This window comes from Martes martes, assembly GCF_963455335.1.
Source record: "Martes martes genome assembly, chromosome: 6".
NCBI classification, from domain to species: domain Eukaryota; kingdom Metazoa; phylum Chordata; class Mammalia; order Carnivora; family Mustelidae; genus Martes; species Martes martes.
Window position 1 is genome coordinate 82,533,023 of NC_137893.1, and position 15,856 is coordinate 82,548,878.

General features: G+C 33.1%; 1 protein-coding gene across 2 annotated transcripts in view; it reads left to right on the top strand.

Annotated features, from left to right (window-relative positions):
* Nucleotides 1-15,372, top strand: part of ZUP1 (zinc finger containing ubiquitin peptidase 1) — a 28,298-nt gene extending 12,926 nt beyond the window's left edge. The window contains exons 4-10 of one of the 2 annotated variants that reach the window (XM_080806141.1): nucleotides 177-298; nucleotides 1,889-2,057; nucleotides 5,044-5,232; nucleotides 5,669-5,834; nucleotides 10,026-10,177; nucleotides 11,213-11,433; nucleotides 15,132-15,372. In XM_080806141.1, coding sequence (XP_080662267.1) covers nucleotides 177-298; nucleotides 1,889-2,057; nucleotides 5,044-5,232; nucleotides 5,669-5,834; nucleotides 10,026-10,177; nucleotides 11,213-11,433; nucleotides 15,132-15,179 — 1,067 coding nt within the window. In that variant the 3' untranslated portion in view covers nucleotides 15,180-15,372. Of the gene's footprint in view, nucleotides 1-176; nucleotides 299-1,888; nucleotides 2,058-5,043; nucleotides 5,233-5,668; nucleotides 5,835-10,025; nucleotides 10,178-10,589; nucleotides 10,974-11,212; nucleotides 11,434-15,131 lie in introns of those variants that run through there. The other variant, XM_080806142.1, reaches the window with a different exon arrangement.
* The last annotated feature ends 484 nt before the right edge of the window (nucleotides 15,373-15,856 follow it).

The window sequence follows — 15,856 nt, forward strand, 5'->3', positions numbered from 1 at the left end:
TACCCTTACAGAAGCTGTTCAAGTTCTGCTAGAAACAGTGTTTCCATGACATCATAGTCATGATAAATATCAAAATAATAGCATTTACTCCATTTAAAAGATATGAGTTAAACATCTAATAAGTGAGATTGAAATTCAGTAGTTATTTTATTCTAAACATTAAAAATATCTATTAGGCATAGATAGAGTCCAGTGTTCTAGAGATCTAGAGTTGGCTCACCAGCTTCAACAAGAAGAAGACAGAAAGAGGAGATCTGAGGAATCACGACAAGAAATGGGAGAATTTCAGAAGCTGCAGGTATGAAGATTAATAACAATCGTAATATTTTGGTTTGGTAGAGTTCTTATTTTTCAAACATGCTGTCAAGACTACAGCCTATTATTTTCGTCATTGTTGATACACAAAATACTCTTTTTACATACACATTTTATAGTTCATAACAGCTACCACTTAAAATTACTCATTCTGGTCATGTACTGGGATAAGCACTTCACATATAGTATTTTAAGATCTTCACAGCAACTCCCTAAATGACAGATGAGGAAGCAGACACAGAGTGCTTATGTAGCTAGTAACTTGTTCAGATTCAGGCTATATTAAATGGTAAAGCCTGGATTTAAACCTATGTTAAATTGATAGGACAGATTAAGAAACAAAGAATTTAAGTGTTTGTATAGATACTTAAAAGAGAAATTTAGAATTAATATCTCTTGTCTGAGTGTTAAGTTCTTTTAGTGATTGCATTTCAAGCATTTAAAAAGAGCCATGTTTAATGGAAAATCTATTTTTGATGACATTGGAGACTTTATCTTGGGTTGATGTTGGTATCTGCCAAACTAAACTGGCGGCATCTAATATATTTTTAATGCATGTACATTTTTAATAGATTATTTCTACTTTTTTTCAGTCCTAATTTTCTGTGAACTATTACCTGTGCTAATAATGCTCAGAGTTTCTAATTACTCTTTTTCTGTGTGCTAATAGGATAATGTTGGGAAAAAAAGGGTTTATGATTGAATAGGTTTGAAAGTATTCAGTTAAACACGTTTGTATACTGCAAGATTTTTCAAAACACTAATGTGCATTGTATATATCATAATTTTCTTAGACTCACTTCTGAGTTTTTCTGTTCAGATAAGTCACACATGACCATGTAATTCTCTATTTGGAATATCTAACTTAGGCTGTTTTTCCCCCTAGTGATTCATTTGTTTGCAAAACATTTTCCCACCAAGATTCAGAGGAGGCAAAAAATTGGCTTTTCCTAAGTTTTCTTTGTCTTATATAATTTTAAACATTATAAATACAAAAAGTTTCCAGTATTTAAATGCGTTTTTTAAGTAACTTCGCAAGTTCTTTAGATCTCAAAAACTTTTTCCTTGGAGGCTGTGTTGCACATTGGAGATTCTCTATCAGTGTGCAAGAAAAAAAGTTAATTTACTATGTAGAATTACTGCCTGAATGAATTGTGGATTAAGTAGGCCTTCATAGGCTAGCCTGGAAACAAATAATAAGTACTGACAAGTTTTCTTGAATAAATCAGTGCTATGTTCAGAACTGACCTGCCTTTTTCAGTACCTTTAGTAGGAAGACAGGATTGTCTACTTTTCCTACTACAAAGAAAGCAAATCTCTTGCCCTGGCAGTTTAGAGAAAGGCTATTACTAACTGAGGGATTGGTGTATGTGTATGTGTGTTGTTTATCTTTAATAAAAATCTTAAGAAAAATCTTTAATAAAAATCTCTAATAAAAAATCTTAATTGTGTATGAAAGTCTATAAAGCAGAATGTTTCAAAATACATTTCCAAATAAATAAAATTGTAGTAAGTTTCCATCCTCATTGAAGTTAAGGGACATGAAAATGTAAGTCATTTTTATGTTCAATAGAGACAATATGGCTTAGATAATTCTGGAGGATACAAACAACAGCAACTACGAAATATGGAAATTGAAGTCAATAGGGGAAGAATGCATCCATCTGAATTTCACAGAAGAAAAGCTGATATGATGGAATCACTAGCTATTGGTATTGATGATGGAAAAACAAAAACTTCTGGTGAGTACTTAAACGTCAAAATCATTATTTTAGTATTTCATATAACAGTAAAGTAATAATCAGGATTTTTTGAATTTGCTTAGTTTTAATAATCCATAGTTTATATACTTTTAGGTGAGACGGTTCAAATAATTTTTTTAAAAATGTGTTTTTGAAACTCTTGTACTTTTATATTTTTATTAAATAATCCACTTAAAAATAATTTACTTTTATATTGTGTTCATTTACTTGACATTTGAAAATGGGCCTTTTAGAAGTTTTTATTGAGTGTTTACTATGTTTGAGATCAATGGTGTGTGATAGAAGTATAAGATACACACGCACACACGAACCAAATATATATATATATTTTTTAATTTCTGTAGTCACATTATGAAAAATGATGAAGTAAAATTAATTTTAATATGTTAAACCCCATGTGTCCATATTATTATTTCAACATATAATTAGTATTAAAAACTATTAATGAAATATTTTGCAATCTTTGTACATTTTTCAAAATCCGATGTGTATTTTACACTTCACAGAGTACTTATATTTGGATAAGTCACATCTCAGATGTTTAATAGTCATACTTAGATAGTGGCTACTATATTGTTTTAGTATAGTTTTAGACACTAAGACCTTTATATATACTGCATCATTTAACTTGCAAAACAGACATTCACTTGTATACTGTTACATTTTTCTGGATTAGTTAATTGTGACTTAGATAGATTAAATTACTTTCCCACTGTGACCACATAGTTACTTATTGGCCCAGCTAGTATTCACAATCAAATCTGCCTTGCTCCAAAGAATGCCTTTTCCCTGATGTTTTTTAAGGTATTTTTTAAATGTACATTAGTATAGTAAAAAAAAAAATTATATGGAAACAGCTTTGTTCCTACCAAAGAGGTTCCTAATCTTACTGTTTTAAAGCTGTAAACCTTTCATCTGTATTTTAAATCCCATGTGCATCCATTTCTGATTCTAATCCCTCCTCACCCACACAGAGAACCGATATCCTTAATTTGGCATTTATCAGTCTCATATATATTTTAATGCTTTTACCATATATGTAGGTGTCCATAAAAAATATGTAATATTTTAATGTATTTAAACTATGTGTAATTGGTATACATCTGTTCCTATTTGGTCTCCTCAGATATGTTGATTCTTCTAGCTGTACTTCATTTTGACTCTGATATTCTTTGTAAGAATTATACACAACTTACTTACCTGTTTTCATGTTGACAGACATTTAGGTTGTTTCCAGTTTCTTACTCTTACAAATTATGAACAGGTTTTCATTTAATCCTTAATGCGCATTATCCATTTACCCCATCCCCCATCCACCTCCCCTCCAGCAACCCTCAGTTTACTCCCTTTTCTCAAGAGGTCTTTTTTAAGAGTTTTTCTGTAATGCAACCAGAACTGGAAATACAAGGTTAAAGGGCATGTATATCTCTAACTTTGTTAAAGTTACTGCAGAATTGTTTTCCAAAATAATCATAATCTACGTTTGCATCATTGTATTCTCACTCACACTTTGTATGGTGACACTTTTTAATTTTTGCCACTCATTTTTGAAATGATAGTACTTAATTTACATTTTCCTCATTACCCCTGAGTTAGTTTCTTCAGTAAATAACCTATTCCCTTCTTTTGCCCTCTACTGAGTTGTCTTTTTCTTCTTGATTTATAGGAGTTCCTTCAATATTCAGGACACTAATTCTTTGTTGATTATATGAAATACAAATATCTTCTTCAACATCTATAATTTGCCTTTAAATTTTATGTATGGTATCTTTAATTAGTTTTAAATTTGAATATAATCAAATTTCTATCTTTGTCTTTATATCTTTAGGGTCTTGTTCAAGGAAATCCCCCAACTTTGAGGTCATAAACCTATCTCTTTATATTTTCTTTAAACATTTATACTTTGCTTTTCATATTTCTACTTTTAATTCACTTGGAATTTATTAGTACATATGTATGTATGAGAGAGAATGAGAGAGAGAAAGAGAAGGTGTGGATTTAATTTTTCCCCTTATTTATAATAGTACTTACAGGGTCTTATTGCTTATACATCTCAAGCAATAAGAAAGGAAAGTGACTCTGTACTTTCCCCCACTTATCTGTAATTCCCTGTGCCATGTATTTTCATATCCGTGAGTCTGTTTCTGAAGGCCATCTTTATATTTCTTCAGAGGTCTCCATGTAAAAAGGTTTCTGTGGGATAGGACATTCCAGCCGATCTGGAATACGATTCATTAGGGTATACAAGAAGAAAATACTAGAGTTTCTATTTGTTTTTAATTTATGTCACCCTTTAATTTCTATTCGTGCATATGTTTTAGAATTATTGTAGAATGTAGTAGAGTATGAATAGTTGTTATAATATTGATATATCTGTAGGAGGTTAAAGAATACTGCTCTGTTATATACTATGTCCTTTTTATAAACTGCTTTGAAATTCAATGGTTATGTGGCAAAGATTTTTATTTTTGTGAGTTATGCAAATATTAATTGAAGCAGCTATTAGTTAAAGCTATTATTTCTTTTCAACAATAGATTATAATTTAACAAAAGATATTGGAAAATATCTAAAGAGATTTAGGGGCTAAGGATAAAAAATTTTATTATGAGGAAATTTTTCTTTTATTATATATACAATTATATATTTTATATATACAATTATACATTTTTATTATATATACAGTTATATATATTATATAATTATATAAGGTGGTTGCTAAGACCATGTTACTTAGACAGTGAGGCACCATTGTCTTCGTATAAGTAATACACTAGTGTTAGGAAACCTTGCATAGTGGTAACAAGACATGAACTAAGGTTATAACAGTAAAAAGATAAAGAAGATGGAATTGACAGGATTTAGATGGGGCACTTGAGGAAGAGACTAATATTGGAAGTATATGAGACAGCCATAAAAGATGATAGCTTATCCTTCTAAATCTTCTAAGTCTCTTTTTTATTTTAGGAATTATTGAAGCACTTTATAGATATTATCAGAATGCTGCCACAGATGTGAGGCGCGTTTGGCTTTCCACAGGGGTGGATCACTTTCATTCATCTTTTGGTGACAAAGGTTGGGGTTGTGGATATAGAAATTTCCAGATGCTACTTTCATCATTACTACAAAACGATGCCTATGACGATTGCCTAAAAGGTATGTGAAGTATAATTCTCTTAACTTGTCTGCTGATACATAGTTGACCCTTGAAGAACATGAGTGTGCACTGCATATACATGGATTTTTTACAGTCTAATATTATAAATGTATTTTCCTTACGATTTTTTCTTAAGATTTTCTTTTTTCGAGCTTTATTATAAGAATACAGTTTATAATATGTATAACATATAAAATACATGTTAATCAACTCTTCATTTTATGTTTATTGGTAAGGCTCCCCGTCAACAGTAGGTTATTAGTAGTGAAGTTTTTGGGGGAGCAAAAAGTTATAATGCAGATTTTTGACTCGGTAGGCGATTAGTGTCCCTAACCCCTGTATTGTTCAAGGATCAACTGTACATATAATATGGAATGAAGTAATATATAGTACTTCAGTAACTGTCATGTAATATGTTTGCTTGTATAATTTTAGGTATGTCAATTCCTTGCATTCCAAAAATTCAGTCTATGATTGAAGATGCATGGAAGGAAGGTTTTGATCCTCAGGGTGCCTCTCAACTTAATAACAGGTTACAGGGAACGAAGGCCTGGATCGGAGCATGTGAAGTATACACACTCCTGACCTCCCTAAGGGTAAAGTATGTACCTGAAAACCCACGTTAAGGTTATTGTCATATCTGGGAAGTTTTCTATGTTGTTTTTTTCTTTTATCAAAGGATAGTTAAAAAATAAAATTTAAGTGGCACTGAAAGGCTTATGCTAAAAACCAATTCAGTCCCTATCTCATGTTCTTCTCTATTCTCAAGTCTGATTTCTCAGAGGCAGCTGTTACTTCCACTGTTTCTGAATAATATGCTTTCAGGGCTTTTCTTTCTTTTCTTTTTTTGGTTTATTAGTTTTAGACATTGTTCCATTTCCCTCACGTTTCCCACCTGTGTTCATCCTCAGTCCTTGTAATTTGGTTAAATCTCACTTTTTATTTGCTGAAGTCAGAGTTTATATTATGACTGTATTAATATTATTCATTGCTAATTTTATTTACTTTCCTGAAAAGCTTTTAAAATTTTTTCTTAAGAATTGTCTTTTCTTTTCCTTTTTACTCTTTGACTACATCATGGTCTCAAACTTTTTCACAACCTCCGCTTATGTAATCTGAGGCACTCCTATCCTGGACACTTCTTCCTTGAAGCCCTCTATTGTCTTTTCTCTGGTCTCCTAAATCCCCTTCAAAGCTGTAACCATGTGGCATTTCTTCATTTTTTTTCTTGAAGTGGAGCCTGGACTTTTTTCTGGATTCCATGTCTATCTTTTTTGGATTGTTCTCCTGCTTAAGTACATCTTTCATAAGCTTCCTGAAAAAAGGTGCCTGGTCCTTAATACTTAAATGATCATTTGGGTGGCTGTGTTATTCTAAATTCAAAATCATTTTCGTACCAAATTAAGTTTTTACTCTGTTAACTTATAGCAATCAGTGTTACTATTGAGAAGGTAATATGTTATCTGATTTTCATTCCTTTTTTGTATAACCTATTTATTTTCTCTGAAAGTTTTTTGCATTATCTCTTAGTCCTGCTATTATGAAATTTCACCATGAATGTGGGGCTTTGATTCATTGTATTAGGCATTTGTTTTTCCTTTTGAATCTAGAATTGTGAGTTGTAAGATCTCAGTGTAGTGATTAAGAGCTTAGACTTCAGAGTCAGGCTGCCTACAACTGATTCTAGTTTTCCTGCATATTGGCTGGCTGTATGACTTAATTTGTCTGTAGTCTAGTCCCACCATTGATAAAAAGAACATGTAAATAGTAACTGCTCCATAGAGTTGCAGTGATATTGAGATGATCAAGTGCTTAGAACTATGACTGGAATGTAGTTAGAGCTTGGAGGTTAATGATAATTACGATCCCTCCATTTTCTTTGTTCTTTCTGAATTTCTGGCGGTTGGCCACTGAACTCCTTTGACTTTTTAAGTTTATTGGTCATGTTTCATTTTTTCTCTTTGCTTTTTGTTCTACTATGTAGATTTTCTCAGCTTTATCTCTCAGCTATTCTATTGAAATTTGTATCTTAGCAATCATGTTTTTAATTTTAAGGGGTAATTTCATAGCATCATAGTCTGTTATGGTTGCAAATTTTTTCTCAACATTTTCTTTCTTTCTGTTCCTTGCGTTTTGTGGGTTTTTTCCATGTTAATTTGTTTTCACATCTATTTATTTTAGTCTTTTGCATTTTGAAGTCTTTCTTCTAACTTTTGAAGGTCCTTTGTTGTCCATTCCTAGAGTGAGGATGAAGCACTAAAAGATCGGAGGTCCTATAGGATTACTTGGAGCTTGCAGATAAGCAGACTTCATTTATAGAGTTTTAGGTGGAAGCTTGCTATTTGTTTGGGGAACTCTGAAAATTTTTATATAGGAAGAGATCTTTTCTCGGGGCCATTCAGAAAAGAGTTCTCCACTCTCCTGCCTGGAGCTCCTGCATTTATTGAGTGGGGTAGTTAAGCAGTAATTTGCCTTTCTTATGCAAATTTTCAATTCCCTTAACATTATAGCCCCATTACTACTCTCCCCAATAACTAGTGCCTCTGAGTTTCTAGCATCTCTGGGATTTTAAGACAATTGTCTGTTTTTTCCGTTCACTTTAATGTTTCCTTTTCTGCCTTTCATTTCCCAAAAATGCAGGACAATTTGGGCTGTCTCTTCTCTTTGTCTTTGGCTGTTTGAATCATTTTCTCCTTCAGTATGATGATGTTGGGCTTTCAAGAGGGAACGGAGATAGATGCTTATGATCATTTTTAAGGGAAAGTTTGCCTTTAAGCTTCATGGCTCTGTTTTCCTTTATATTTGTTTTATATCATTTTTATCACATTAATTGATTAGGTTCAGAGGTAAAACTATTTCTTAACTTCTAAATAGGTAAACTTTGGGGGTGCTTGGGTGGCTCAGTTGGTTAAGCATCCAGCTCTGGGTTTCAGCTCAGGTCATGATCTCACAGTTGTGAGATTGAGCCCCACATGGGGCTCCCTGCTCAGTGTGAAGTCTCAGCTTGAGATTCTCTCTCTTCTCTGCCCCTCCACCTTCCTCCACTTGTGCTCTCCCTCAAAATAAATAAAATCTTTAAGAGAAAACAAATAGGAAAACCTTGTTTAATAATTTTCTTGAATTACTTAAATCAAAAGGACTTTTAATGTCTTCTAACTTAACTATTTCTTCTTTTCTTCTTGCCAGTCTGTTCACATTTTCAGATTACATCTATATATCATATACTGGTTTTTCAAATAATGTTTAAGGAAAGGAAAATATCTGTCTAAAATACCTGGTAATATCCAGCTTTTTCTGTTGGTGCTTGAAACAGTTTAATTTTTTAGTAAAGCCTCTTTAATACTGTGCTCTGAATTTGTTTACTACTTGTTTAAATGTCTTTCTTTCATTCTCTCTGAGTTATATTTGTAGGGTACTATTCAGATTCTAAATCTAAATATGCAGTCAGTTTCTAACCTGAAAGGTACCTGCTTTTTTAAAAATTTATTCAGAAGTTCATTTCAGTGTTTAAAACTCAGTAGTAGGGACACCTGGGTGGCTCAGTCGGTTGGACGTCTGCCTTCGGCTTAGGTCATGATCCGGCATTCTAGGGATCGAGTCCCACATCGGGCTCCTTGCTCAGCAGGGAGCCTGCTTCTCCCTCTGCCTGCCGCTCCCCCTGCTTGTGTGGGCACGCGCTCTCTCTCTTTGACAAATGAATAAATAAAATCTTAAAAAAAATTAAAATAAAAAAAAAAACTCAATAGTAATCAATTGAAAGTTAGCCTCAACACTAAACTTGCTGAGGCTAAGGATAGCAACCATTATAATTTTAGTGTATTGGGAGACTTTATTTGTCAAGAGAGACAAGGAAGGACAGGATATCTGTCCTATACTTTAAAGTGAAAGAAAAACTTTTTAATTGCTTTTGCTTATAACTGAGCTTTTATTATTTTTTTTAAATATTTTATTTCTTTCTGAGAGAGAAAGAGCATGCACGCACAGGTTGGGGGAAGGGCAGAAGGAGAGATAGAATCTCAAGCAGACTCCTTACTCAGCAGGGAGCCTGACATGGGGCTTGATCCCAGAACCCTGAGAGCATGACCTGAGCAGAAATCAAGTGTTAGAATGCTAACTCACAGAGCCACCCAGGCGTCCCTTGCTTATACCTGACCTTTTAAAAAGAGTTGCTGAGAACTGTCAATACTGCTTCTGGTTAAAATAATTTCATTTATTCAAGGTTGACTTCCTCTTGTGGAAGGAATACCACTGTAGTCTAGTGCCAAGTAGCAGATAGATAGATATATAGATGGAAGTCCATACAGGGTTTTTTGAGATCTTTGTAGGTATTCTTTTCTTGTCTGTTATTGGAATTTGTGAGAGCCAACAGGAAAAATACTCAAGATAGTTTTGATAGATGTGAATGGCTATTGAGGAATTAAAATTAGAAGTCAGCTTCTAATTGATCATCAGGTTTAGAGAATTTAGAATGAAAGTTGTGTCTCACATTACATGTAGATGACTTTTAAAAACCAAGTATGGTCCTTATTTACTGTTCATGGGGATTCTATGTGTCAGAAAATGTAACTTTTAGATCAGTGATCAGTCTTATTATGAAATTATTTAAATAATTATTTCTTCAGAAAATGACATTTTTCTGGATATATAATGAAACATATTTATTTTCTTCTTAAGAAAATACTGATGAGATAAAATTAGTTCTAAATTAAAATTTCTTTGTATTTGATGACTCCATTGGTGAAAGTTTTAAAAACTCTTCTACAAACAATCCATTTTGTTAATTTTTTTATAGGTGCCACATAGTTGATTTTCATAAGTCAACTGGTCCTTTGGGTACACATCCTCGTTTATTTGAATGGATATTGAACTATTATTCTTCAGACCGAGAAGGGAGTCCAAAAGTAATGTGTACATCTAAACCTCCAATCTATCTTCAGCATCAAGGTTGGTATAACTCATAGATAATAAGTATAGCTTATACCTTTACAGGAAAATAAATTGACTTTTGCTCTTTTAAGATTCAGGTAATAGGGAAGAGGAGAGTATTGTGACATTAGTCTGATTTTCAGAGCTACATTGTCCTTAGGATTGGTACCTTCCTGGGTATTGAAGGGTGCTATCCCTTATATTATTTCAGGACCACCCGGTTCACTCTTCTGTCTTGTTCATCCCTTACTTTTTTAGGTCTTCACCTATGACTTCAGTAAGGCCTTCCCTGATCACCTTATTTGAAATTCCATCTTGTTATCCACCCCTCACCGCTGGCATTTTCTGTTTCTCTTCCCTGCTTTATTTTTTCTCTTCTAACATAATAATATGCTTATTTATTTACTTTATTTATATTCCTTCCTTTTAGAGTGAAAACTCCATGAAGGCAGGAATGTTTGTTTTATTTACTTCCGTATAACTAACTGCTTGGAATAGTACCTGGCACATGGACACTTGATAAATTTTGTTGAATGGATGATTTGAATCAACAGGAATAGGAGAAGTAAATGTTGGGAGTTTCATCATTTAGGAATACAAGCTGTAAAAGTTAAGCCCTCTCCATTGAAATTCTAGTATATATTAATTTACTTTTGTTAACCCTTTGGATTCATGAGAGTTTTTGTTCTGTGGTAGGTAATTTTCAAATGCTTTCTTGTGAGATAATTTGGATAAGAAAGATCAAGGGATTAGGAAAGAAAAACTAAAATAATATGGCACAGTAGACACAGAATTTTTTGTAACGAAACCTTTTAAGAAAAGAAAAATTGAGCAAATGAAAACTGAAGGCTAGGAAATAGAACTAAAACTATTGTGTCTTCAGAGAGAGAGTACCTGTTAGAGGGACTGACTGTATTTCTATTCTAAACACACATGTGCACATACTGCAGAGAATATATATACTGTGTATGTGTGTATGTTCAGTAACATGTCTATATATATAGCACTAGATAGGATACACACATATATAGCTGTTTTTTTTTTTTTTGATAGGTCATAGTCGCACAGTTGTTGGAATTGAAGAGAGAAAAAACCGAACATTATGTTTACTAATATTTGATCCTGGATGTCCTTCTCGAGAAATGCAGAAACTGTTAAAGCAAGACATGGAGGCTAGCAATCTCAAGCAACTTCGGAAATTTGTGGGAAATTTAAAACATAAGCAATACCAGATAGTGGCAGTAGAGGGTGTCCTTTCTTCAGAGGAGAAAGTTGTAAGTATCTACATATTTGATTATGTGAAGCTTGAACAAGCTGAACTTACAAGTTTAAGATTTTTAGTTAAAATCAGTGTTATCAGTTTGTATCTCATTCTGCATTATTTTGGTTTTGTATCATTTAATTTCTGGAGTGGACATCTTTAAATTTCAAATGCTACCTAATGACTTTCAAATACTTTACTCAGCTTCATAAAAATGTTTAATCTTATATAATGTAATTGTTAATGCCAGGCAAATGATGAAAAATGGCAGCATATGTGGTAAGAAAACCTAACTCAATCCCAGGAGACCTGATGCATATTGGTCTTAATAATTATGGTTTATTAAGTATGATTCTTATAATTATTGTGGCTCTATCTTACACATCTGCAGTTACTGGATATACAACACAGTTCTAGAATTTAACTTCATACAGTTGCCTCTTTGTCCTTTACAGTTAAGTGGTGACTGGTATATTCAGAAGAATTTCTAGGTATAGAAAACCCTCCACTTGGTATAAACTGAAGTTATATAATGTCATATCAATTCTAGAAAATACAGTTCTCAGTATCTTAAGAAATTTCCCTACCAGACTACTCCACATGATTTGTTTCCCTCTGAGGAGAAAAGAGACAGGACTAGAGAGGAGCGTTTATGAAGAGTAATAGGATTACAAGAAAAAGCACTAAAATTACTTGAAATGAGAAAGAGAACTAGAGTTCATCTTTTCAGCCTTACAGCTTGGACTATAAAGGTGAAGATTGTTTCAGAAGTTCTTCAGTTAATTACATCTTAAAGGTTTCTTTGTTGTAACATAAATGCCAAAATCACATTCATTTTTGCACCCTATCATTAATTTGGCTGCATAAAGTTAGGGAGTAATTTTATTTATTTATTTATTACTTTTAGAAAGACTTATATTTTTATTTTATTTTTTAAAAGATTTTATTTATTCAAGAGAGCATGCATGCACACATAAGCAGGGGGAGGGAGAGGAAGAAGTAGGCTCCCTGTTGGGCAGAGAGCCCCAAGTAGAGCTTGATCCCAGGATCCTGGGATCATGACCCAAGTGGAAGGCAGTTGCTTAACTGACTGAGCTGCCCAGGTGCCCCTATATTTTTATTTTATTTTATTTTTAAAGATTTTATTTATTTATTTGTCAAAGAGAGAGCACAAGCCAGAGGAGCGGCAAGCAGAGGGAGAAGCAGGCTCCCTGCTCAGCCACGAGCCTAATATGGGACTTGATCCCAGGACCCTGAGATCATGCGTGACCTGTGCCAAAGGACCTTAACCAACTGAGCCACCCAAGCGTCCCTATATTTTTATTTTAATTCCAGTGTTGTTAACATACAATATATATATTGGTTTCAGGTATACAATGTAGTGACTCAGCAGTTCTGTACATTACTCAGTTAAGTGTACTCTTAATCCCCTTCACCTAGTTCATCCATCCCTGAACCCACCTCCCCTCTGATAGCTGTCTGTTCTCTATAATTAAGAGTCTGCTTTTGTTTGTTAGAGGTTAGTTTTAGTAGTTATAAATGTTCATCAGCAGAGCATAGGTGGCATTAAATATTATCATGAAGCCTAGCTGAACATTTTAGTTGTTAACTTTCTGGTTTTGGAAACTGGGACATTGGTGTTAGTAGAATACTAAAAATGTACATATGCTACTGTACTTTTTTTTTTTTTTTTTGAGTCATGGAGGGTAGCTGTGTCTTTAACCAAAAGAATCAGTACTTGACTGACTGTATAATACCACCACACAGAGAGGAAATAACAATATGATTAGTGATTATAATTGTAACATTAATAAAGTAGTACTTTATAATGCTTGCTTTGTATTAGGCACCATCCTAAGCATTTTACACAGATATTAACTAATATAATCTACCCCATAGTGTAGGCAATATTATTCCCATTTTACAAATGAGGATACCTAAGCTCAAAAAGTTGTTACGTTTCTGAAGTCATGCAGCTGCTAAGTTACAAGAGGCAGGAGTCCAGTTCAGTCCATCTACATCCAGCATCCTCTATATTGCTTCTTCTGGGAGGATACAAAGTCTCATCATTTCATGTTTGCTAAGTAAGCTTATATGTGAACAATTCACTTTCATTGGAAAGATAGGACAGTATATTTTGAAAAACGAAAAATCATCAGTTAATATTATTTTCGTATATCGCTTTCAAGCTCAGGGTTTTGTTTTTTCCTTTTTTTTTTTTTTTTAAATCACTGTGCCTTATAGTTATTCTGCCATTTTTAACAGTGCTTTTATCCATTATAGGAATTCATCAAATACTGATGTATTGACTAATCTGCATATCACCAGATAGAGACTTGCGTCTGTAACTAAGGGCACATTAATGACTTTACTTTTTATTTCAGGGTGGTGATTTTCTTATATCTCATTTAAAATATCTTTTTCGTCCTAAGTGATAACTATAATTTTAATTGTAGGAATTTCAGAACAAATTTGGTATTTTAAAGTATCGTAAAATGTAGGTATTTGTAACTGCATTTTATGTTTTGTTCCTCATATTTGGAGTTAATTAATTATATTTTAATAATCATGCAGCTCTTACTCAAGGAGAGGAATCAGGTTTCACAAAATTGTTTTCATCCTGGCAGCTGTCCTATAATTACCATAATACATTTCTACCATAAATATATTTTGAGTATCTAATAATTCCAAACTGTTATAGATTTTGGACCACTTGTTTAGGTGAAAGGATTTATGCTGGAAGGTATCTCCTAATACATTTCGGTTGTAATGGGTACAAACCTATTTAATAGCCATTCTCCTCAATTCTTTTCATGTGTTGACATTTTGTAGTTAAATTGTATCACTGCATTCTTTGTTTTCCATTATGTAATCCTTGTACTCTTAACTTGATTTAACTTTGTTTTAAATTAGCTTGGTATAATATGTCTTGACTTGTAAACACAAGTTGTGAAAATAGAAGAAATGTTTAAAAGTCTTATAGGGGCACGTGGGTACCTCGGACAGTTAAGCATCTGCTTTCAGCTCAGATCATGATCTCAGGGTCCTAGGATCCAGCCACCCTCCCCTCCCCTTCCTCAGGCTCCCTGCTCAGTGGGGAGTCTGCTTGTTCCCCTCCCTCTTCCTCCTTTTTGTGCACGCCCTCTCTCTCTCTGTCTTTAAAAGTGACATTTTTAAGGCCATAATGAAGGAAATAATTTTCTTAAAGGTTCTCTGTTCACAGCCCTCTCTCCTCTGTGTTTATACATGTCTCTTTCTGACTGTGAGCCATCATTTTTACTTTGACTCATTATTCCTTAAAACATAGAATTTTCTTTTTACTTTTTTCTGTTTTGTCTTTGCCTGGTATTTTGTTTAATTTCTTTCTTTTTTTTTTCTTTTTTGCTTTTTCCTTTTTGGTTTGGCTTTAAAAATGTTTATTTCTGGGGTGCCTGGGTGGCTCAGTTAAGCATCTAACTCGATCTCACGCAGGTCTTGATCTCAGGGTCCAAAGTTCAAGCCCCACATTGTGCTCCACTGTGGGTGAGGAGTCTACTTTAAAAAAAAAAGTTTATTTCTAATTTTCTTAAGTTTGAAGTTGTCATTTTTCTTAAGGAATTTTCATTATCTTCAAAAAGTTTTCTAGATTTTATTTTTTATATTAGATAATTAATATAAATTCTAAATAATGGACTTCTTAAAATTAACAGTTCTTTAAAATTCCTTTTCAAGGCCAGGAGACAAGCTTCTCAAGTCTTCACAGCTGAGAAGATTCCTTGAAGAATTAAGCATTTCAATGATCATGGAATTTTACTTTATTTTCCAAATTCAGATATTGAAGTCCCTAATACAGCTATGAACCTGAATTCTTTAAATACTCAACTTATAATTTGATGTCTAAAACATCTAAATCATACCTCAAGTACCTCACTGTTTGGTAACTATTTCAATAAAATATTTTCTTTGCATTATGAGTTCTGTGTTTCCTCATATCCATGTGTTAGAAACTGGTTTTGTGTAGTAGTCCTATGTAATATTTATTGGGTCCTTCTGTTAGGTATCCTAGTATTTTTCCATTTTTAATTAGTGTAATCTTCAATTCTGTGAGACAGAGTCTGTTAGTCCTGGAAGGAAGCTGAAGCTCTGCAAAGTTTATAATTCACCCAAGGAAATGATTGTAATCGAGGGTATGAACCCAGGCTGTCTCACTTCCAAGCTCTTACATTTGAGCATTCTGCTTTCCTTTGTTATAAAATGTATATAATGAAATTCCCTCCTCATCACTTAGAAATTACCTTAATATTTAACAGGTATAGTTCTAAAAAGAGGGATTTGCTTTTGTTAAATATTTACACTCTTTATTTTAATATTAAATATTTATACTCATGCAATTGTGAATTAGAACCTATGTTTCACATGTCCTGTAGGAAACAAACTTTCAGATTCATGTTGGATGT